The 25,738-nt window shown below is 44.1% G+C and overlaps 1 protein-coding gene across 5 annotated transcripts in view; it reads right to left on the reverse strand.

Annotated features, from left to right (window-relative positions):
* PRDM4 (PR/SET domain 4) overlaps positions 1-9,865 on the reverse strand; it is a 146,630-nt gene extending 136,765 nt beyond the window's left edge. Inside the window, exons 1-3 of one of the 5 annotated variants that reach the window (XM_078668925.1) lie at positions 9,800-9,856; positions 240-358; positions 24-63 (exon numbers count right to left, since the gene is read on the reverse strand). In XM_078668925.1, coding sequence (XP_078525051.1) covers positions 24-34 — 11 coding nt within the window. In that variant the 5' untranslated portion in view covers positions 35-63; positions 240-358; positions 9,800-9,856. Of the gene's footprint in view, positions 1-23; positions 64-239; positions 359-9,604 lie in introns of all 5 variants that reach the window. The other 4 variants (XM_078668875.1, XM_078668831.1, XM_078668992.1 and 1 more) reach the window with 4 other exon arrangements.
* Between the last annotated feature and the right edge of the window lie 15,873 nt (positions 9,866-25,738).

The following is a 25,738-nucleotide window of genomic DNA, read 5'->3' on the forward strand; positions in this document are numbered from 1 at the left end:
TAATGCTGTGTAAGATGGTTTACCTTAAATGCATGACATTTCCTTTCCCACAGGAGACGGCACCTTTGCGAGAAAGTGAAAAGGACTGGGTTAAAGATCAGGCAGCCACCAGACAAAAAACATAACCTTGCAAAAAACAAGCTTGCCACCGACCAGTGCAAAGGAGCCCATCATACAGGACGCGTACCAGAGCAAATGCAACCGTGCAAAAAAATTTAAATAGGTCATTTGTGCAATACCTCTGATAGTCGTGGTTCAGGTCTAGAGTACTGCCTGCTTCATCCTTCGATCTGTTACACTTCTCTAGAAGGTCCAATGTTATGAAATTGGACTGTCATTCAATACAGATTTATAGACACTGGAAATGAGAACAATAAACAAGCGAGAGCATGGATGGCAATTATTTCTGTTCAGCAGGGTAAGTAAAGCACATCAAAGTCTGCAAAGGGTTTACTAAAACCTCAGTTGCATTTTGCTTATCTTGGAGATGGAGGCAATGTTATGCTCTTCAATGCCTTTTGAAATATTAAACCTTTTTAGAGACGTAATCCCTTATTAATAAGATGAGCAACATTTTTAAACCTGGAGCACAACAAACTACAATGATTTTTAAACATCAAAACAACAAACTACAAAACATAAACAAAGTACACTGCAACATCCATAATCACACTGTTGCAATACTATCTCAATATAATCTGCCACACCATACCTTCCAGTAGCCTGCATCATTCTTCATGCCGTGTTAGAAAACCCCAATGCTATTTTTCCATCCCAGAAGGCAGTTCTATTTTTCAGTTGCTCTAAAGACCTTGTGGTTTGAGTAACCAGTACTTCATTTAGTTGTCTGATATGCGCTTAGTCATATTTGTGGCTTTTTGTCATTTTATGAATCTGATTGTTAGGTGTGCTTTCTTCTTATTAAATGGATGGTGGTCGGCTTGTTTCTGAATTTTACATTGCACCAACATGTAATTTTGCAGCCACTTCAGAGCCCGTTTTGATCCACAGCAACACAAAAAACAATACCGGATATCATGTATCAGAGGTTGTAAGTAAAGAGGTGGTCTACAGGTGTGCACTTCCACTATCACACAAAACACACTGAGATGATGGACCGAGCGCTGAAACTTTTCAGACACTCAACCCCAGTGACAGATCTGGGTTGAATCGTTCATCATTCTTTAGCTCACTTCGCCACCCCCAGTTCAGACCCAGCTATATGCAAATCAGTCTTGACCCTGTACCTCAAGCCCAAACTTCCAAGCCAGGTCCTCACTGGATAGGCAACAAGCAACCTGGGACCGGTTTCGGGTGTAACCCCAGTCATCAGCCAGGCTAGCTTGAATCCAATGGCAAAGTGTTACCCCATAACTGGTCCCTCGTTTCTGGTCCAGGCTGGACTGTTCCCATGAGGTACAGGGTCAAGACTGATTTGCATAAAGCTGGGTCTGAACTGGGGGTGGCGAAGTGAGCTAAAGAATGATGATGGATTAAACCCAGATCTTTGACTGGGGTTGAGTGTCTGAAAGGTTTCAGCACTCTGTCCATCATCTCCTTGAGTTTGCTTTGTTCGCCCTAAGTTGGCAGAGTATGCCCAGATGTGGGTCCCCTGCTTACTTTGCCACTGGATTCAAGCTAGCCTGGCTGGTGAGGGGTGTTACCCCAAACCGGTCCCAGGATCCCCGTGTCCGATCCAGGGAAGACCTGGCTTGGCAGTTCGGGCTGGACTGTTCTCTTTAGACACAGGGTCAAGACTGATTTGCATATAGTTGGGCCTGAACTGGGTTGCCACAGTAAGCTAAAGAATGAGGACGGAGTCACCCCAGATCTTTGACTGGGGATGGGTGTCTGAAAAGTTGCAGCTTTCCGTCCATCATCTCCTTGCGTTTGCTCACTACCACTATCATCCCTTTGAAACTAAGTAGCTCCCCTCCCCAAGAGCAACAATCCAAGCCTTTGCTTTTCAAAGAAAGCTTTATAGCCTGTAATGTGGGGGCAAACCAATTCCATTCAGAGCATTCTACCACACATGCATGGTTACTCCTATACAAACTAATTTTGGAGCTAAAACCTGTCCTACATCATCCTCGAAGTTCATGAAACATGTCTCCCATGCTGCTCCCTCTCCCACAGTACCCTAACTGGCATCTGTGAGTGCTAATAGGACAACAGCATTTTTCCCAAAAAAGCATGAATGAGTTTACTGTAGACTTGCGACCCCCAACCCAGTGCTAATTATAGCCTCAGTGAACTTAATTTTCCCCTTCCAACTCCCTTGATCACAGTCTGCTAGGTTCATGTAACCAGCATTTGCACCTTCGTTGGTGCTAAAGCTCAGCCCCATCCATCAAAGGCATAAAGCACTGAAAACAAATGCACAAGATAAGGTATGTGAAGAAGAAGACCCCTTCATTGAAGGTGAACAGTGGGAGGGTTGGCAGCTATCGTAGGAACACTTTTCCAGAAGACAGGTCACACTTGTTGTTAGACTTCTGTTAAGTTAATATAATTTTTTTAAAAGCAGAACGAATCATATGCAAAAGGTATATCCCAGCAATCAGCCATCACAAAACAGATAACCAGTAACTAGAACAGCCACATTTTCAGCATTTTCTTAAATTTTGAGAAATCAGCGTAGCAAAGAAGACGGAAAGGCAATTGTAGGATGCTGGCCGTTTATATAGGGGACAAGGAAGAAGTACAATGTGCAAAGAGTCCAGGCAACCCGTACTGGTTTACAGAGACAAAAATAACACTCAATGCTCTCTTTTGTGATAGTGTGGGCGAGAAGTTTAGGCTTATCAGAGGGTAGTGCTAAGCATTTGTTGTATTCACAGAGGCAATAAATGAGACACACACTCTAATAAATCAGAAACCAATTTACATAAATAAGTCATATTTTTATATAAATATTGTTCACTTCAATGCGTCTTTATGGAGCAATACTTTTCTATGGGAAAAAATGGATATGTTGCTTACAGTTATTTAAGGTCGGTTTCTGGGGGGGGGGGGGGGGGTTGTATGGGGCTAAGGGCTCAAGTACCACCAGAAGTTACTCGTTTAATGCCGGAGGCATCCGAGTGCAGAAGGTGCTGGTCGAGTTGGTAGCTATGCGTACTACACCAGTGGAAAGAAGGGTGGCCACCTAGAAACAGGCTGCAGAGGGGGACTTTGGAACAAGTCTGGGAGCTCCAAACGAGGGGCTCAGGTCATGTGGGCCTGGGAGCAAGGGGGCACAGCCGGTTTGTCGGTACCTGGGCTGGGGTGTTTGGGTGCAGAGTGGGTAGGTCATCTGGCCTCTGTGGGGCAAAGGCCCTCGCGGTTGTCGGTCTCACTGGTTGAGGGTGCAAAATCAGGAAGACAGGGCCACTCTGGAAGTGGGTCTCTGTGGTGCAGACATCCCTAGAGGGCTGCTTGGTCTCGGTGCTGTAAGAGTACTGACTGGACTTGAATAAGCCTTGGTTGCTGCAAGGAGTCCGGTACCCCGGTTATAGGTGCTGTGCAGCTCCAGTCGGACCTGGTGTAATCTCACTCAGTGTGTGACCAGATCTGATCTTCAGGAGCACAGGAACCTCTTCCTGGGGAGGCTGCAGCATCGGGCTAGTAGGAGAGCAGCAACACGGTAAACCGGACTCTGCTTCTTCAGTGCCTGCAAACTGCAGGGTAGTAGCTCCTCTACTGTAAGGGAGCTTGCTGGCAATTTCTGATGGGCTAGTAGTCTACCAGGGTTCTTGGTAGTTGCTCAGCTCCAGGACGAGTCACTCAGTCAGAATTGTTGAGACTGGTGCAGACAGACAGGTAAAACTCTTCTTTGTCCTCTCCTTTTGAAATCATTGAAACCTAAATTCCTGACTTCAGGGGTGCCCCTAAATACTCAATTTAGGAGCATTAAGGAAACTGTCAGATAGGTGTGGAACAAGCCTAATAGGGAACACACCTCCTGACTAGCTAATTTTCCAGCATGTCCTAGTGCCAAATGGCTTTAGGGGAGGGGTTAGCATCTCCCATGTCTGAGGGGTGCCGGGTTCACATATCAAAGACGACAGAGGGCTTTGAAGCCTCCTCCCGTTATATGCGGATTACTTAGCCATCCTGCTTGGAAGAGGTAACAACACCTCTGGCCGGAGCAGACATTCTTTCTGCCCTCAGAGAGCGTGGGGTCTCACCTACAGGGGGTCTGAAACCAGTCTGTGGTGGCAGGCTGGCCTACATCAGTCAGCCAGTACATGAGCAGGTAGTGGGTTTTCAGGGGGCACCTCTAAGGAGCACTCTGGGTGCATGCATTAATAAATCCATCACTGGAATCAACTTGAGTGTATTAATACAAGATGTTCGATATCAAACATTTATAGTTTCAGTGAAGCCATCATGTCGCTGGGGAACTCGTAATCACCAGTGCCCAGGACATACACTCAAGGTGGCTTCCCTGTTCACTGGCAATGTCTAAGAATCAGCATAGATATCATAGGGACAGATCTGCTCAAGTAGCTATGTCCTCACATGTAATATAATTCACTCTGCCTTAGGGCTGCAAGGACTTCTGTAGGTGCGACATACTCAGGACTCAAAAAATCATTAAAATGTTACTAGACCTGCAGGTCTAGTTAGCTCAATAATCTATTCGACCTAACCTTAATGTACTGGACCCATGAACTGGTCTCAAACTGTGTGATCCTAGGCAAATATTTTGTCTTATGGCGCCGCCTTTTTCTTTATTGTCACATAAGAGAGCACCTTCAAATATGCAAGTTCACTTTTTCTGCTGAACAAAAAAACACTTTATACCAGAGCGGCCTTCCAAGCTAGTGGAATTTTGGCTGACTCCAGCGAGAGATTAAAAAGTGAACGAGTAGAAGGGACTATCGAGGTCCGAAGGTGAACCTTATTTGGCATTAATCAGTATTTTGCGAATTTGGTCCAAGGTTGGAACCCAGCTAGGTTCTGGGTACCGGCCGACGGAGGCGGACTTAAGAAGCTTGAAATAGTCCAGTTAGACATATATATTTTCGATCTTGTCCTCAAAGAAGTCTGCCAACAAGTAGCATAACTGTTGAGAGACAGGGATATTTGAAGTGCAGGCACAGGGCTTTGTAAACTCGTTGAGCACTTTATAAAGCTCTCCGGTAGAGTTACCGACCTTCTCGATTTTGCCAGATATATACCTTCACCTGGAATTCCTGATATGAGCATGGTATTGGGATAATGCCTGTTTCTGAACAGCTCTTTCGGCAGGGGTTTTAGTGTGGCACCAGCGTCTCTTCTGCCTTTTAAAGCCAGCTTTCAGAGTAGCCAGTTCCATCGAAAACCCTGGGGCAAGTGGCATGGAGGAGGTATGGCTAGATTGTTTAAGATGAGCCATTTACTCAAAGACTGAAGTAAGAGCGCTACGATAGCTAGAAGGTGCTTCATTGATATCAGAGTTTGGAGTCATGTCTCCCAGGCTGAATACCTTAGAAAACCCATCTAGCATTCCAAGCTCTATAGAATGTAGGACACTCATTGGCCAGCTGATGCATGACATCCACCCTGCAAATTTGAAACCTAATCAGATAGCAGTCCGTCCAAATGAGAGGGAGAGGAAATTCACTCTTCGCAGAGGTGGTGAAAAGCATATCTAAGGTATGACTTGCCACATTTGCTGGACCCGTAACAATCAGACTTCCTTAATTTCCATCCACACTAGCACCTACATTGCATAGAGTCATGAAAGACCGCACTAACATACGACCACTCGAAATCTGCATCAGACAGTCCCAGATTAACCTACTCCAACACCACATAAACCGATAACACCCAAAAGATCATAACAATATACTAGTCTCAAACGTAGTTCTCCACGCTGCAAGAAATTAGATCACATTTCACTACACAATATGTTGCAAGGAACAGATAAACCTATTAGGCAAATAAATAGTACTCAGTTTACCAACTTTGCAAGGGTGAAAGCATTGGGATGCTGGGATTTGGACTCGCGTCAGCAGGTCTTAGCAGAGGTCAGTGGTGAACATTTAACTCACTGAGGAATCCAGACTACACTCAGCCACTCTTATCAACTATTTTTTGCCTAACGTGAGTGCCCTTGATTGGCGCGCAGCTTCTAGGTTGCTGTTATGCAACATACAGAATTGTGGCTGGAAGAGATTATTCTCTACAACTGTCTAACATTACAAAAAAATACGATTTCCACTCCTATAAACAGTGTAAAATATAGTAAGTCTAATTTATTTCTTGATATAAAATAAAATCACTTTGCAAAACAATTCCTCCACTCAAATAAAACAAGAGACCTAGAAACACGAGTACATTTATGCGTTAGACCACAATGAGATTAGTCAACATTTGGATGCCCAAAAACATTAGGGACGGGGTCTTCATAATGGCGTGGTCTGCAAAACTGGCATCTCTATCTAGGTAGTGTAGTCATATATAACGAAACCAATGAAAACAGTCAGTCAAGAATAACAGAAGTAGTACCTTGTAAATGTAAAATTACAATTACAGGAGGAAACGCCGAGTAGACTGTTGCAAAATACAGCAATGGGGACATAATTTTTATCAAGAGCATGCAAGACGTGGCTGCACATGCACTGAACAAACTTGATTGACACCTGAACAGAAGCACGAGTTAAGATGTCCACATGGTTTCTAATTCCTTTAAAAACAACAGTCATTCACCTTTATTACGACTCACGTGTACTTGGTACATATGTTTGAGGTTACTGCACCATGTCTTTACAAATGTACATGGTACTCTTCTTTTATATGATACCGTATCCATTGGATTTGAGAAATTATTTCTTAATTTATAGAACGACCCTGCTACCCTATCATGAATCAAGTTCTAGCCACAGGCTGCTACCCCACACCCTGGAAAATGGCAGCGATTACGCCCCTTCTAAAAAAAAACAAATTCAGATCCCAGTGAACCTAAGAACTACTGCCCCATAGCCGGTCTCCCTATCACCGCAAAAGTACTAGAAAAACAACTAAACAGAGTGCTTACAGAATATCTCGACGAAAAGAATCTGCTGGATCTATCACAGCTTGGTTTTCGTCCGCGCCACGGAATCGGCATGTCGCTGTTGAAGAGATCCGCAGAAATGTAGATGCAGGGGGGGGGAAGGGCGATCCTCGTACTCCTTGACCTATCAGCCGCTTTTGATACCGTTAACCATGCGGTTTTGGTACAGAGGCTGAGGGATATAGGAGTCGAAGGGACCGCCCTGTCCCTACTGTCCTCCTTTTTGGAGGTAAGGGAGCAGCAGCTGTTCCGAGACGGCATGCAGTCTAAAAGTTTTCATCTTCCCTGTGGTTTCCGCAGGGATCTGCGTTATCTCCTACCCTATTTAATTTGTATGTCACTCCTCTGTCCAAAGTAGCAAGGAGACATGGCTTCGGACTGGTCTTGTATGCTGATAACTCACAGCTCATCATTTCCATCACCAATCAGAGACCACGGCAATTAGGTTCCACGCCTCCCTTACCGACATCATGGCTTGGACGTGTCAGAGCTATCTAAAAATCAATACAGAGAAGACAGAGGAGATGGAATTTGGGCCAGGTGCACCTCTATGGAACCAGACCTGGTGGCCATCTGAGGCAGGAGAATGCCCTCGCCCGGTGGAAAAGGTCAGAAATTTAGGTATCATGTTCGACAACAAGTAAAATTTTGGTGCGCAGGTGAACAATCTCATCTCTTCATGTTTCCTCCGTTTAAAGATTTTGAGAAAAATGTTCCCATTTTTACCCAAAGAGCTTCAAAAAACAGTGATGGTGGCTTTACTCCTGTCAAAGCTGGACTACTCGAATGCACGGTTTGTAGGAATTTACAGTTTTGCAAAAACTGCAGTCTTTGCAAAATGCGGCAGCCAGACTCCTGGGGCTACACAGAGGACAGCCAACCTCAGAAGGAATTAGATCACTTCACTGGCTGCCCATTAGACAGCGCATTGAATTTAAATCTTTAACATTAGTATATAAGGCAATAAACGGAGGGAGCACTGCGGACCTTCAAAAACTGTTCACACCATATGTTCCCTCATGGACCCTCAGGTCGGCCAGCCAAGGTCTTATAGAAACCGTGAAGTTCAAACGAGCCAGATGGGGTGGCCGAGCCATAACACACTGCGCGGCCAAGCTTTGGAACAGACTGCCTCTGTCCCTGAGACATCAGCCGAACCTCCAGTGTTTCAGAAAGAACTTAAAAACCTGGCTCTACAACTACATAGGCTATGCTCCCACAATGCTCCCACTTTCCTTTTCCTCTACCCTCAAACCTTAGCACCAAGACGCCTCGGCATTCGAGCGCTTTACAAGCATTTAAACATAAACATACACATTGCCTATCAAGTAACAGCACCCCTGGACATATTACCCACAACGTATAAGAGGAACGTCGTCAAACCCATCCCCCTTCACAGAGCCCAATCAAAACAGGACTGTCAAAACACCAGCACAAGCCAAACAGACTGACGCCATATGTAGAATAGACTCAAATCTTCCATTTGCCAGCAAAAGATACAAAATGAGACCCTCAACACTTCCAATAGGCCAAGTTATTGGTAAATGCTGTGTAACAGCTGTAAATCTTAACAATATGCAATATGTGTGTTTGCAAAAACAAGGCTGTTTTCCAGCACTGTGACTGAAGTCTGGATGTTCTATATGTGCTCTTCTCATGCATACAAGTTGTACTTTTTTTACCTTAGAAATTAATGAACTTAGCTGTAACAAATGGTTTTATCCATTCCGAGTCAAGGGAGAAATGCATTGATACATAAGAGCCCGTGATCTCCAACATTCGTACCAAACTTCCAAAACAACTCCGCCCTACACGACAGAAAGGTACCATGTGGTATTTATCTTTAGCTCAGAAGAGCTGCTGTCAGAGTTAAAATCGCTCTAACTCACGAATATTGCCCTAAGCAAAGGAAACGCAGTTATGGGCCAGGAAGTGGAGAACTCTTTGGGCAGACTTGGAGAGTGCTCCACTTTCCCATAACTTTCAACGGCAACAGCTGAGCTTTAACTTTTTAACTCATAGTACATTCAACAGTTCAGTGGAACAACATATCCTGCCGTGCAGTAAGACACTACTAACACAAGAACAGCTCTTGTGCTGACCTAGTGAATATCAGTTCTCCACCTATGCTTCTTTATTTCCTTCTGTGTCTCTATCACTTCCGTTTCTGACTTTCTTCCCTCATTTGCCTGGTTATACGCCTCTCTGTTCATCCTCTCTCTCACGGTCCCCGAAATGTCCCTATTTCCCATGTTCATATCCTTTTCCTCTTGCCCTTCCTTCTTTCCTTCTCACTTTATTTCCTCTCCCACCACCCATCTCCTCCAATCTTTTCCTACAGTTTGTTGTATTTCCGTCCACCCTTTATCTCCTTCCGCCACCACACACAGCCTCCTTTCTATTCATCCTTCCACTCTACGCGCACTATTCAATTCTCCCGATGACTTTTCTCTCCTTAGTCTTTTCTCTACCTCCCTACCAAGAATGTTGAATCATTTGTCAAAGTCTCCTTCCAATGACATTATTTCACCCATCTTTAGCACTTCACACCGTCTTCCGTTTGCTTTCTCTTTCTCTAACCTATGTAATCTCCGAGTAGCTTTCTTGTCACTCCTTTCTATTGTTGTTTCTGGATTATTCCTCGCTCCTTTCCCCTCATGCTTTCTTAGGGTGACCAACCGTCCGTAAATTTCAGGGACAGCCCGTAATTTCGGCCGTCTGTCCGTTGTCCAGGAAGGTTTCTTTAACGGACGCCATTTTTTTCCGTAATTTTACCTGCTGTTGGGTGACCAATTGTTGGGCCAATCATGTGCCTTTCTATCACCTGCCGTTCCTCCAATCGTTGCTATGGAGAATAAACAAAGCGATCTAGGATTGGCTTGAAAGCCATCAGCAAATCCGAGAGCTTCTTACTACACTGCAGGAGTGTTCTTATTGGCCTGATGCGTCAGGGCCAATGAGAACAGCTACGGTACTACCGGATATGCAGAGCACGTTTTGAGCCTTTAGCTTTTGCATTTTTTAATCACCAGTCTCCCGTGGAGTAGCCGTTTCCCAGCAAACACCTACTCATTCCGATTTGGTGATCGGTACGTTTAGTTGCTGCTTTCTTTGCCTCATGAAGCGTGATGTGTATTTATTTTCAGTGTATGTTCACTATGCCTCACTCTTTCAGGTTGCCAGAGACTGAGGCATAGTCTTCTTCTAAAGGGGAATCTATCACAGTGTTTGTGAAATCTACACAAGGGAACTTATGTGTTCGAGATGAATCTCAGTGCGGCATTCAAGGTTGTGACCAGTGGAGAAAAAATTGTTTTGGGGCTGTCTGACTAAGAGAATTTTTCGTGGAAAATAAAACCTGAAAACTTTATTTTATCTTCAGTGAACGGCACCGATTACCACTCATTTTCACTACGCCTCCGCCTAGCCGCATGTTGTAAATGAGAAGTCCCAGGTGCAGATCACTTCATAAATACACATCCCTTCTACAGAGATTAAACTGCCCCTCGTGGTATACATATTTAAAAGAAGATGTACATTTGGAACAAAATGAATAAAAGACACGGGTCCATCCTGCAGCTGAAATGGGATCATGCCTTGCCACAATTTTAATATTAACTCTGACATGCTTCCTGGCTCACGTACACTTATTAGATATACGTGCATGTATTCCCTGGAGAGATTCCCATGGGAGAGATGAGACGTTCGTCCACTATCTTTACAAGACCTTTGTTAATGGGTTGCTCTCAATTATGTTACCTGTAAAGCAGTAATATGTGTGATTACGACAACACCATTTATAGGCTGGCCTTTAAAGGTCTACTCCCTAAAGAACGAGAACCAGCCCCCCTCAACATTTTTTGTAAATTCCTCCTATTCATATGTCCTATTATTTAAATGCTAAGAAGCTGATAACACAGAGGTTTTATCCAATCTACTTTAGCACCGAGTATGGAAACAAGCATTTGCAATGCAATCGGTCTCGCCTTTAGGACCTTATAAGTATTTAGTGATGCAGCATATTATCGCACAGTAGTGCAATGTAGATCTCTGTGGCTGTAAATGTATCACTGTGTAAGCGCTCTGACAAAGAATCAGATGCAGCCCCCTCTAAAATTTTACACCATGAGGTAGTTTAATGGCTAATATAAAGTAAACTTGCACACCCATTGGGAGAGTAAATACATTGCAGAGGAGCTGTTGCCTATATTAAGAAGAGCAAGCATTAAAGGGGCACTTTTTGAATGTCAAAAAGTAAAGAAAACTGGAGCTGACATCAAACAAGAAGCTTTATGCATGCCTGTTGATGATGATCTTTAGAGAAGCAGGGCTGTACTAACTAAGAGGTTTAACATGACTTCAGTGGAGTTTGGCCTATGGTGAAATCCAGCAGCCCAAATTAAATACTTGAACAGATTGTGTATAGGCCAACGTGCTTGTGTGCCCCAGTTCAGATCTGCATGCTTTTACTGAAACCTTGCAGAAAGCCTTGTAAGCTCTGATTACAATGGTCTCTGTAATTCTTCGTATGCGTAGCTCCCCCGCCCCATCCCTCCCAAATTAAAGCAACGTTTGGATTTAATGAAGCTGACCATCAACAAGCAATAAGAATAAACAATGGCCCAGAACCTATTTCTTTTTTGCCTGATTCAATCAGTATATGTTCGTACAGTAAATGTGTTCCTGAGCGTACCTACAGAATCCGCTCCAACATATATATATATATGGACTCAGTTATTTCACATAATCCAGAATTATCACTACAACAACATTTCAGAGTACAATATTTAATTCATTGTCTCTACACAAATGGATGATGATCTACAAAAATATTTAGCTTTTTAGAGTAAAAAGTTGCCCAAAAAGAGCGTGCACAAAGGAAGTGATCAAAGGTGTGTACGGTGAGTAAGGAAAAGAAAGAAATTCAAAATAGTGGATAAACACAAATATTCACATTTCAATTCTATAATCACGGTCTCACAATTTTCCGTGTCAGACCCTGGTCCACAAAGAAATACTCAATACAAAATGATGTCAGTATGAACTAAACAGAGACAACCATGTCAATTTTGTGCACTTTTTTAGGTCTCGCCTGTCGATGCGCATGCGCATCGAGCAAGCGAGACTATAGGGGCTCATCGACTCTTTATCTAACTTGCAAGGAATCGTGGCGATTCCTTGCAGTGCCCGTGACTTTTAAGCTCAATGCGCATGTGCATTGAGCTTAAAAGCGCGTGCACAGCCGCCCGCATTCCTCCGACACCTTTGAAGTGAAGCTTAGCTTCACTTCAAAGGCCCGGCTTCTTCACACCCACATGCCGCTCTGCCCCGCTCCGCCCCCTCCCCTGAGTCATCCTGCCTGCCCTCGACGTTCCCCCCGCCCCCCTCCCAGCTTGTTTTCTTTCTTTTGAAATAGCTGTCTTTCTGACACTTGATAATATTGCATGTTGTCAATCTGACCCTATGCTTGCCTGTTGGTTATTTTTTTAATTTAAATTACGCGCAGACCTACGAAAATGCACCCTTTTACATTAATAGCAGTCAACAAGGGCGCCCGCCCCCTCCCTATCCCGGGCGCCGCTTAGGTTTCAGCGCGGCACCCGCTTTCACTTTTAACACGGCGGCCAGTCAACAATGGCGCATGCAGCTCTTTTCTGTCACGCTGTAAACATTCAAATTATTTGACTCCAGGAATTCCTGCCCCGGCCTGTTTAGACTCCGAGCACTCTCTGGTATGACAGAAGCACATTTTATGTAGTTCGGCTGAACTGCCGCCGCTCCTCCAGCTTGTTTCAGAAGAGTTGCCTTCATGCATTTTAAGTGCGTTGGCTAAAAGTGCACGGCATAGTTTTAGTTTGCGGGCAGGTTTTCTCATCTGATGCTCTTTCTGCTGTTCACTTTGTCCCATGCAGTTTTTACCAGTGTGCGCATTAAAAATAATGATGTTTGTCTGAAATGCAGCCGCCGCTGCGCTGTGTTTGGGACTGGCCTCGGTGCTGCAGATTAGAGTGGACGTGCTAATCAATTGCCCGTTTGAGAGGAAGTCATCCCGTGCCTTTGCATAATCCATTTACATATCCCCAGAAGGTGCCCGATGCCTGGATTGTGTGCTTCCTGTTCTGCGGGGCCCCAGGGCCATCTTTCTGCCATTTGTTCCCCTTCAAGAGAGTAAGATAGCGTGGGAATATTTGGAGCTCTTCAGGTTTGGGGCCCAATGCCACTCCGTGCTGGTTCTCCTGGCGTCATGTATGTCTCTCTCTGAAACATGCCAAGGACAGGCTGCAGGCTCTGCAGCTTGTAGTGCCTCGTTTTGTGTGGGTAGGGGAAGGGTTGACCTCACTACAGTGTTTACCACAGTTAATGAAGATCAGATGGGAGAGTACACACAGAGCAGCTCTCTGGGCCCATTCTGAGCCACGTACTAATGGACACAAACAATGCATCCGTGACGTTCGTCTTAAGGCAGCCCTATTATACTAAACCCGCCTTTTCTTGACTTTTTATTTTCCTAAACCCATATTTTGTTAATTAAAGGTGTAAATTTTTTTTAAAGAAATGTTTGCAAATTTTTTTTCATGTAAGGGCCCACTGTTCTCACACTGCTTCTCCCAGCGTTCTTTGCATTCACGTTTGAGAGAGGCTCCTCTGAGACCGGTAAGTGCATACATGGATCTATATAATGCGTATGTAACTCCAAGTGGTGCAGTGAAATATTTTAACTCCTCCACGGGGAAGAACGCATTGTGTTCTCGGTTTATTTTTCCTGACACGAAAACTTGTTTTAGAATAGGAAATGGAGTTTTCGCTTGCCCCTGCCTCTGCCGTGCTCTGTTAGCAAACACTGCACATAGAAGTCACGCGCCGGATTCCTTCGCATTTCCTACTGCTAGTCAATGGCTAGTTTTTGTTTTACTTAAGGCAATATTACTTATTTCTTCCGTGGTGTAGACCTTTCCTGTTAGGGGCTTTGTTGTTCTGTGAGGACATTGAGTAATCGTGCTCATTGAAGACGATAGCAATGTTATAGCTGTTTGAAGAGCACCTGGAATGGCTCGCCTGCCCACACACGGTGACTGTGGGGAGGGAAGAGCTGAGCCTCCCTACTACAAGTGTTTAGATGTATCTGCTAGAGGCTGCCAAGCAAACTAGCAAGGCTTAGAGTACGATGGATGTTGTCTGCCACTCAATGTATACTTAATGTGAACATTTGCTATTAGGTCTAGGTTTGCAAATCACAGCGTTCCCCGTTTGGCCCCATGGCGCCCTCACCCTCACACCCCCTCACACACCCTCACTCACCCTCTCACCCTCACTCACTCACCCTCATACACCCTCATCAGCATAGCATAACAAAACATAGCATGGTATAGCAAAAAAAGCATAGGATACACAAACTCACAACCCTTTCACCCTCACCCTTGCTCTAACACTCACCCTCACTCACTCACCCACCCACCCTCACCCACCCTCACTCACCCACCCTCACTCACCCACCCTCACTCACCCTCACCAGCATAGCATAACAAAACATAGCATAGCATAACAAAACAAAGCATATGATAGGAAAACATAGCATAGCATAACAAAGCATAGCATAACAAAACACAACACAACATACCATAGCATAACAAAACATAGCATAACAAAACAAAGCATAGCAAAACAAAACATAGAATAGTATAACAAAGCATAGCATAGCAAAACAAAACATAGCAAAACACAACAAAGCATACCATAACAAAGCATACCATAACAAAGCATAGCATAACAAAACATAGCAAAACAAAACATAGAAAAACACAACAAACCATAGCATACATAACAAAACATAGCATAGCATAACAAAACACAACAAAGCATAGCATAGCATAACAAAACACAGCATAGCATAACAAAACAAAGCTTAGAATAGCATAACAAAACATAGCATAACAAAACATAGCATAACAAAGCATAGCATAACAAAGCATAGCATACCAAAACAAAGCAGAGCATAACAAAGCATAGCATAACAAAACATCTCATAACAAAGCATAGCCTAGCAAAACACAACAAAACATAGCATAGCATAACAAAACACAACAAAACATAGCATGGCTTAACAAAACATAACAAAACATATAATAGCATAGCAAAACACAGCATAGCATACCAAACACAGCAAAACATAGCATAGCATAACAAAACATAGCATAACAAAACAAAGCATAGCATCATAAAACACAACAAAGCATAGATAGCATAGCATAACAAAACATAGCATAACAAAGCATAGCAGAACAAAGCATAGCAGAGCAAAACATAGCATAGCATAACAAAACATAGCATAGCATAACAAAGCATAGCCTAGCAAAACACAACAAAACATAGCATAACAAAACATAGCATAGCGTAACAAAACAAAGCATAGGATAGCAAAACTAAACATAGCATAGCATAACAAAACAAAGCTTCGGATAGCAAAACAAAACATAGCATAGCATAACAAAACATAGCATAACATAACAAAACATAGCATAACAAAACACAACAAAACAGCATAGCTTAACAAAACAAAACATAGCATGGCTGAACAAAACATAACAAAACATAATAGCATAGCAAAACACAGCATAGCATACCAACACAACAAAACATAGCATAGCATAACAAAACATAGCATAGCAAAACAAAGCATAGCATAATAAAACACAACAAAGCATAGCATAGCATAACAAAGCATAGCAGAGCAAAACATAGCATAGCATAACAAAGCATAGCATTGCATAACAAAACATAGCATAGCATAACATAGCATAGCATAGCAAAACATAGCATAGCATAACAAAACATAGCATAGAATAACAAAACAGCATAGCATAGCATAACAAAACAAAACATAGGATAGCAAAACAAAACATAGCATAGCATACAGCATCACTCAGCACCAACACAGCATCACTCTGTGGCACCACAACATCACTGAGCTCCACCACAGCATCAATCTGTTCAACCATTCAACAACAACTGGTTCAAATATGTTATCTCAATGTTTCAAGCTTTATTACAAATGTAACAAAAAGATGTTAATATTTGACATATGTTCTTGGATTTTCGTCACAATAAAATACACTGAACATAATCTTCACAAATGTTATTTACAAAAGTTTAAGCTATTGCCATTATAAATTACAATGACTTTTATTTAAGTATTAATTATTAAAAAAATTAAAAGCCATCGTTATTTGTAATATCAATACATCTAAGTCACGTAAATACAAAACATGTTGCATTACAAATTCTATAGGTGTCACATTTGCGAAAGTTATAACTATTGGCATTGTAAATGACAAAGCTAATAATTTAGCTATTTTCAAAAACAACACATAAATAAAAAAATTGTCATTTACAAGACCAATAGCTCAAACTTTCCTAATGCGAGACCTATTGCATTGCCCTAACTCACACTCACCCTCACTCACCCTCACCCTCACTCACCCTCACTCACCCTCACTCTCACTCACCCTCACTCACCCTCACTCTCACTCACCCTCAACCCCTCACTCACCCTCACTCACTCACCCTCACTCACCCTCACCCACCCTCACCCACCCTCACCCACCCTCACTCACCCTCACTCTCACTCACCCTCACTCACCCTCACCCTCACTCACCCTCAACCCCTCACCCTCACACAGTGCAATAGGTCTCGGAGCATTTGAGTTAGAGCTTTTAGATTTGTTTATGGCTTTTTTTCTTTGTAATTCTTTAGCATTGCCTACAGGAAACAAAAATGCTAAAGATTTAAAAAAAAAAACCATAAACAATTCTAAAAGCACTAACTCTAATGCTGAGAGACCTATTGCATTTCCAATGCTTGTTATATATTGCAAATGTGGATCCTAGGTGGAAAAGATATCGTCAACGTTTCGACTCGACTTATGGTCATCCGGTAAGTTAGAGTGCTGGGCAGCACTAAAATCCTGTTTCCTTTCCCTTGGGCCAGAAAAAACACCCAGAGCAATATGGGATTTTCTAGGACTTGAAAGTGGGGAGGCCGCTATGTCACTTATTTTGACTTGTACTTATGTTTGTTGTCTATTTACTCACATACTATTGCACAACTTAATTTGTAGTGTCAGTAATTATTGTCCTGAATTTTTGTTCTGAATTTTGACCCTTTGTCCTGAATTTTTACACTCTCCGTCCTGAATTCACACCCATGCCAGTTGGTCACCCTATGCTTTCTATCACTGTCACATTTCCAATCGCATCTACTTTTTATTACCCTATCTCTTCCTACCCTGTGTAAAGCCCTCTTATACTTATCCTCCTTCCCCTCACTCCTTTCATCACTACTTTCACACCCGCACTTCTTCCTACAACCCCTCTCATCCTACCTACTCTCTTTCTATTGTTACACCTTTCGCTCCCTACTGGTTACTCTTGAATGTTCAAGATTTAAAGATACATCTGCGGTAGGTGAGTGTGGATGGGGTGAGGCTGGTGGCGAGATCGGGGCGTCATGCGATGGCTGGAAGTGGGCACGCCAAAGGGCACTAATATACACAAGAGGAAAAGTGCGAAAAAAGGCAAGAGTGAACCTAGAGATCTCACATAGTCTATGAATATTAAAAAATAGTGCTAAGTGGATCGACTGAATGAGGATGTCAGTCTTCTGCTGCCACGTTCCCATAAGGCATCGCTATCAGTTAAAAAAAGTTCTCCCAAATCATTACGATGTCCTCTTGATTAAAAGCCTCTCAGTTTTAACTGCAATCTAATTACGGTCAAGTGTATGGTACAAGGTAATTTACTGTAAAATCCTGGCCACGTGAAATTCTTTCCTGTCAATACTATGTAAAATCGCGAGCTTGAAACCTGAAAAAACATGGTCTCCTTTTGGACATAAAATGTTGGCAAGGCATCATTCTGAAGACCAGCTGAACGAAAGCAGTTCATCTGGAGCACATAAACTCACACAGTGGCATCACCAACACACGGTTCCACTGATTAGACACCATAATGCGTTCCATAAGTTACACACATGGTTTGTGGCCATGAAACCAATTAGATACAAAATATCAGATTGACAACTGTTCGAAACCCGAAAGCTGGGGCTGGGAAATGCAAGACTTCTTGTTCCCAAATAACTTTTGCTTGGGACCACTTGGTTATAAAGAGTCTCTCTCTCGCTCTCTCTCACACGCCCTGCACATACCCAACGGTACCGTGACCGAGTGAATCACTGATGCTTGGGTGTTGCATTTTTACGAATTTCTGGGATACTCAAAAGGCTTAGTTTCTGAGCAACTAATGACATACGATACTGATGTTTCCTGTTTGTATCCCCCAGGTCTGACGGTGTGACAGTACTTTTTGGCTAAACTCCGGGCATTGACCAACAAGGTTGTATAAACCACACTCTTGAGGTCCCCTCAAGAGCACTTATTAAGTATATGAGCACTGTTTTGGTCCTGAAGAATTGCCCCTTGTGGGCATGAAACATGTTGACCATGTTGGAGGGTTGAAATGAGGCCACACTAATGGTTACCTTGGGCCTCTATACCCCTCTTTTCACTTTTTAACAAAGTGGTTAGCCACACCAATAAAGTTTTCTTAGTGGACTACCCAACTTTTTTTAACTCACATTCCGCTCACTACTTCACCTGTTTTTTTGTACCTCACACACCAGAATATTACGGCAAGGAACAAAAGAACTCCGACAGAGAGTAACACACGGTGTTACCCGTCAAGCATTGCAGCGCCGGCTTGACGCAGGAGCAGGAAGCCGATGATGCAAACAACATCACAAAGGGCTGAATGAGACATGTCATCCAGCCCTGTAGTTGTATGAGGTTTCTTAGTTCCGAAAAGGGACCCTTTGGCTTCCCATACTTCCCTTTCCTCAACTACCTTCACTGAGAGCGAGACTCCTTTATAGACTCTTTATTAGGGGAACTTTGTACAATCCCTTGTGTTAAATGCATCTCAACAACATGGGAAGAAGTTGGATCACTTGGGGCAATAAACACGCTGCACAGATGTACTCATCGGAGAACTTCGACTAATGTGCCCACCTGTCAGCTACTTACACAGATAGCCCGTGAATTCAGACTGATGTCCATCGGTCTGTTGATGATCTTTTAACGGCAGCCATTGTCCGTAAGTTTAGCACTTCCGGGTCAAGAAACAACCAATATCACCACTGAACATATTCCCGGAGTGTGATATACTACTAATGTGCATGGTGACCTGAGATTGGAGCACCGGAGGTGGCACTTTTACCAATCCTCGTGCGACATACAGAATTTTAAAGTGTTGATTGGCTGCTAGGTCCGCACGTGCCTTTGTCGGAGCCGTCCTACTCCAGTAGTTGGGTGGCTTACTTGTGCTCAGTTTAAAGAGGGCAGGGCTTGTAGAGCACAGCAGTCTAGAGCTTACTTGTCTGGAAGGATGAGTGAGTTGCCCTCGGATCTGGTCTTCCTGCGTCAGCGCTGGTGGCACGAAGTGCGATGATATTTGTTGGTGCCTACCTATGACCACCTTCACGAATTCCCTCACTACCACTCTTCAAGGGTACACCCCGTCTCTCCATAGTTTCTCTCTCGCATGCTTTTTAAATGTTTTATTGTGCTCATGCCACCGTAGGGTGTCAGAGTACTTTACAACACACTTTATACAGAGACAACCACTCATGTGTGGAAATCGGTGTTAAGGAAATGTTACGCAAGGCAAAGATGACTCCAAAGCCTAGGAGTCAATATGTGACATCCATACTGATAGGCATTATATTTTAAGAGAGCTTGGTCTGAAGAAGCTCAAACTCCAGATTTAAAATGTAACTTTGGGGTTTACTTTACTAAAAAGAATTTAGGGCCATTTGTAAGAAACTTTGTGTATTATGGTATGCTTCTTTGTATTGTACCTTTAAGATGTACATTCTTTCCATTAGAACTTCTATATGTCACTTAGAACTATTTCTGAGATCAGATCTCTATATGTCACTTAGAACTATTTCTGAGATCAGATCTCTACTGGCCAGCTTATTTAAAGATGGGTCCTGAACAGATGGGGGAAGCGCAGTGCAATGGTAAGGAAGGCTGCGGGATCAATGGACTGGAAGAGAGCCCTTTCTATAGTGAGCCATACTGGGGTGTATCCTGGTTGTGGCGCCAGCCAATGTGAGCCTTGCTTGGCGAGAAAAGCAGTCTGGTAAATTTTGAAGTTCGCTAGGTTAACCCCACTTTGGGTTTTGTCAAGGCGTAGTTTTTTTAAGGCTAATTCTGGCTCTTTTCCCCTACCATAAGAAGGTGGATATTGGTGTGTCTAATTTGTGGTGAAATTCCCCGGAAAGGGTGAGGGGCAGCATGGTGATGAGGTAATTGACCAAGGGGGAAATCATCATTTTGATGGTTTCAACCCGTCCCCACCAGGTCATAAAACGAGGAGACATCCCTCCAGGAGCCGTTTGATTTTATCTAGGGTAGTGGTCTCGTTGTGGCGAAGTGTCTCAGTAAGGGGGTCGCAAATTCGATTCCTAAATATTTAATAAAGCTACTTTGCCATGTAAGGCCGGAGTCGCCTAGGACTTCTCTGGTGGTGTGCACATTAAGGGGGTTGACTTCCGATTTGTCCCGGTTCAATTTGTAACCGGATAGGGCTGAGTATCGGTCAATTGACACCATAAGGGCTTTTATGGAGGTCTTAGGGTCTTCTGTCGCAATTAAAATGTAATCGGCATAAGCCGCTAGTTTCACCTGATTATCCCCAAAATGCACACCCGCTATTTTCTTATTGCGCTTAATGTCAGTCAGAAGGGGTTCAAGGGCTAGGAGGAACAGTGCAGGGGAGAGGGGGCAACCCTGTCAAGTGCCTTGGTGCAAACGGAATGAACTTGAGAGAGTGCCGTTAATGGCGATTCTGGTGGACGGTGTAGAGTAGAGGACCATTAACATATCGATGTACGAGGGACCTAAATTGAAGGAGTGCATGCAGTATTGTAAGAAGGCCCAAGAAACCTTGTCGAAGGCTTTTTCGGCGTCTAGAGTTATGGCCACCATTGGAGCGGGGGAAGTCTTGGCTTTCTCTAGGATATGACACAACATTCTGGTATTGTCGTTTGACATTCGATGTTTTAAAAACCCTACCTGTGAGGTACTAATCAGTTTTGGAAGCAAGACAAAGAGTCTAGCCGCCAGGATCTTCGCATACATTTTGCAATCTAGATTTATCAGTGAAATGGGACGATAACTCTTAGTCTTGTGCAGTGGTGTGGCTCACTGATTAGAGGCGGCAGACCCGGAAGCAGAAGTCGGCCCGGGACCAGGGTTCGATTCCCGACGCGGCAGGGTCGTGGACCAGGGTCAGCGGACTCGATAATTCTCGCCTCGGTGCCTACTCTAACCAGGGGTCCCACTCAGCAACTCTGGGCATTAGCTGGCCTAATCTCCACAACGGCCCCATCAACGCCGGGGATGCCTGGCTCCACCTTGGGGATTCCCAGCAGGGTCCATCCCACAGGGAAAGCCAGGACGGGTTCCCCAGCGGTATACAGTGCCAGGACGCCGGCTGGCAACAGTGCGCTTTACAAGTATACACATTTTTTTTTTTTAATTTTTTTTTTTAAGAGTTTTATATAGCGCGAACTTGAACCGAACCGAATCAGTTATCAGAGCGCTTTACATAGCACCAGTTACGTTACATGAGGACACACTTTCATTTTTTAGGCACGGGGAGATTAAGTGATTTGCCCAGAATCACAGGGGCTTTTTGGCGTCGTTACCGAGACTCAAACCAAGTTCCCCAGGTCCGAGGTCGAGCGCCTTAGCCGTTAGGCTAAGTCAAAAGTGGGTCTTTGCCGTCTTTGGGAATCACGATAATGGTAGCCTCGCTCATGGAGTGAGAGACGCTGCCACTGGCAGCAATTGAATTAAAGAGTGTCTGGAGGATGGGGGTAAGCTGTTTGTCAAAGGCCTTATAGAAGGCCGCAGAGAACCCGTCAGGGCCGGGTGCCTTATTACTTTTAAGGGATTTGATGGAAGATGAGATCTCTGTGCTTGTAATGGGGGAGCCTATGCGGGCACTATCCTCCTCCGAAAGTTTAGGGAGATTCAGGGAGTCCAAGTAGCTAGCGCAGGCATCTGTGTCAAGTGTCAAATCGTTTTTGTAGAGGTCCTCATAAGAGGATTTGTAGGTGTCTACAATGTTGGCCTGCTTCGTATGGATGTTATTTGCGGGATCTTTGATTGAGGCTATAGTAAGCAGCTTCTGCTTGTGTTTAAGATAAGAAGCAAGGAGCTTCCCAGTCCTATTCCCATCACATAACTTTAGAGCTTTGAATCTGTTGATCCAAACCCCTGCCCGCTTGCTAGTAATTGTGTTGTATTCATATTTTTTCTTGACTAAGAGATCAAGGGCTGCTGCGTTGTCAGGGTTGGACTTGTGAGCGGCTTCTAGGTTCCTAATATCTTGTTCGAGTTTTTCCAGATCCTTATTTAGCTTCTTATTGGTTTTGGCTCTGATGTTAATAACTCCCCGAATCGTGGCTTTAAGGGCGTCCCACACCATGGAGGGAGCTGTTTCAGGGGAGGCATTCATTGAAATATATTCCTTTATGGCGTCAATTATTTGCTGTTTGTTCTCAGAGTCGGCTAGGGTTTCTTCATTAAAGCGCCACCGTCTAGGAGGTAAGATCAACCGGGAGCCAGCAAGTTTGGTGCTAATGCATGCGTGATCAGAGACTAATTTGGGGGCAATGTCTGTTTCCTCAATCTGGTGGGTGAAGGAACTCGAGATAAGAATAAAATCAATTCTAGAGTATGAGTTATGTGGGGCTGAATAAAAGGTATAATCTCTTCCATTGGGGTTTTGGAGGCACCAGAAATCTTTTAAGATAAACCGACTGCAGAGGCGCGTGAGTGCTTCGTGTGAGCGAGAAGGATGAAACACGCATTTAGACTGCTGGTCGAGTATTGGGTCCAGAGGGAGGTTAAAGTCACCCCCTACCACTAACAGGTCGTCTTGTGGGATATTTCCTATAGCCCGGGAGACCGAATCCCAGAATGTCAGAGTTGGGGCCGTATAAGTTCACAACGTGTATAGGATCATCGTCTCTTAGAAGGTGTGTGACGAGCAGCCTGCCCTCCGTGTCATGTGTGTGTGACAACAGAGAGGTTCGATTTTTTTGCAATCAGAGTGATCACACCACCTTTCTTGTGTACAGCGAGGGAGCAGAGTGTGTGCGAGACCCAGTTGAGATTAATGAATCGTGAGTCCTCTTCTGAAAGTTTGGTTTCCTGTAATAATAGGATATCCCCTTTTGGTTTAGCGAGATATTCAAAGATTTTCCGTCTCTTTACCGGGTGGTTAAGGCCCTTAACATTCAGGGAGACTATATTGAGGTTCCCTGATAGGGACTTAGTGTCGACCATCGGTATCAGCCGGTGTCGCTAGTTGGAGCATCAGGGTAGTGGAATAGGGTGTACAACCATCCAGATCCACAGGGAAGGTCTAAAGGATAGATCCCACCAAGGTCTCAGAGTGGCATGTGTGTCGTGTGGCTTAACATAGGTGTGGGATACTGCATCCTGAAAAGAATATGAAACATAACGAAAGAACACAGATAATTTACATGTCAACTCCCTTTTCATCCCCTCCCCACCCCCTCCCTCACCATCCCCCCTTCCTCACCCTCAACCCCTCCTCCCTCCCCTCCCCCCAATATACGTACGTAGGGAGTATGACGGCAGTACCGTCACTAGGCAGAACAAGGATAATAATCAGTATATTAACAACAGCGATAACTCCGTCGGGGCAATTGTAGAGTGATCAAAACATACTTAAACAGGACAGGAACAGTACACTATAGGTCCCGAGACAGTACGTGTGGTGTAAGGTCATTTGAAAGAGAGCGGTAACCGTAAGGCATCTAAAGGGCAAACTAGTAACCAACTGTGAAGCATTAAGGCGAGCACATCTCACAAATAGATCACAACAGGGCATTCAGAGACGTTTTAAAGACATATGTATCCCATCTCCTCCAACAGGGGTCAGTAGCATTAGAATACCTATCACAAGTACAACGTGGGGAAATAATTAACGACTTATTGCAAACAGTTCTCAGAGCACAGCTAACTCTATCATAAAGCTATCAATATAGCGTGTGCGCTAATTAGCCCTTCTAAGGTCGGCAGTAGTAGATACTTGTTGAATTAACAATTTAAACGAGTGTAGAACTTATTGCTAAGAGTACGAGTGTAGATCTTATTGCTAAGAACTAGTTGTGAAGAACTGAGATGTCCTAAGCAGATACCTACGGCATCACTCACGGTACTGGTAGGCCAAATTAGAAGACACTAGAATGCAGTCTCTGCCGCAGTCAACATCTCAGGGAAGACATGCTTGGGAATGAGCATGGCGTACAGAGCAGCAAACGTAGTCACCACAATCGATCTAAGAGTATCACAAACAGGCTTCAGGCTGGGACAGAGTCATGGGAGTCGTGGTTGGCCGTTTTTCTTTTGTTTGATGCGCCGCTTGACTGGTCCATACTCTGTGCTGGGCAGCCCTCCAGGTGACGCGCTAAGTCTCTGGGATCTGTGTAGAAGTGTGGTCTTCCATTCTCCATGATTTTAAATCTAGATGGGCCTACAAAGGAGAAGGGAATGCTCTTTGCTTTGAGTTTGTCTCGCAGCTGGAGGAAACCTTTTCGCAGTTCAACCGTGTCTTTAGAGAAATCTTGAGTGAAGATTATGCATTGTCCTTCCCATGAGATATGGTGATTCTTCCGTGCGAATTGGAGGATAGCCTCAACATGCTGGAATCTGAGAGGCTTGCAAATCAGGGGACGTGGCCCTTTCCTTTGTTTATCGGTGAAGGTGGGGATTCTATGCGTCCTGTCCAGTTCGAAGCCATGCTGGAAGTCGATCTTGGTGATCATTGGGATCCATGTTTCCAAAAACGCTACACACGATTCTGCGTCTTTTTCAGAGTTCTCTGGCACACCAAAGATACGGATGTTCCCCCGTCTGTTGCAGTCCTCCAACTCGGCGTTGTGTCTCCTAAGAGCGTCGGTGGTAGTTTCAAGGCGCTTTATTACTTTCGATGATTGAAGAGACATGTCCTCCATATCGCTCAGGCGTTGTTCCGCTTCTCGATTTTGGAAAAGGGGGGTGGTGATGGACAGAGTTTCTGAATGATGCAGAATACTTCTACCAAGTCAAGAGATCATGGTGTTAATCCATCACCGTTTTTTAGCTCAATGCACCATCCCAGCTCAGAACCTGGCTATATGCAAAATAGTCTGTTCCTGTCCCAGTGCATGATGGGAACAGGGCAAACCAAACTACCAAGCCAATTCTTATACTGGGAAGGAAAAAAGCTTCCGGGGACCGGTTTCTGGCATCACAGCTTTCTTCGGCCCGGCTTGCTTGAATCCTGATGGTGCAATGAGCAAGGGACTCACGTCTGAGCATACCCTCCCACACATAGTGTGGATAAAACCGATTTTGGAAAAGGGGGGTGGTGATGGACAGAGTTTCTGAATGATGCAGAATACTCCTACCAAGTCAAGAGATCATGGTGTTAATCCATCACCGTTTTTTAGCTCAATGCACCATCCCAGCTCAGAACCTGGCTATATGCAAAATAGTCTGTTCCTGTCCCAGTGCATGATGGGAACAGGGCAAACCAAACTACCAAGCCAATTCTTATACTGGGAAGGGCACAAGCTTC

Source organism: Lissotriton helveticus, chromosome 1_1, assembly GCF_964261635.1.
Source record: "Lissotriton helveticus chromosome 1_1, aLisHel1.1, whole genome shotgun sequence".
Classification (NCBI taxonomy): domain Eukaryota; kingdom Metazoa; phylum Chordata; class Amphibia; order Caudata; family Salamandridae; genus Lissotriton; species Lissotriton helveticus.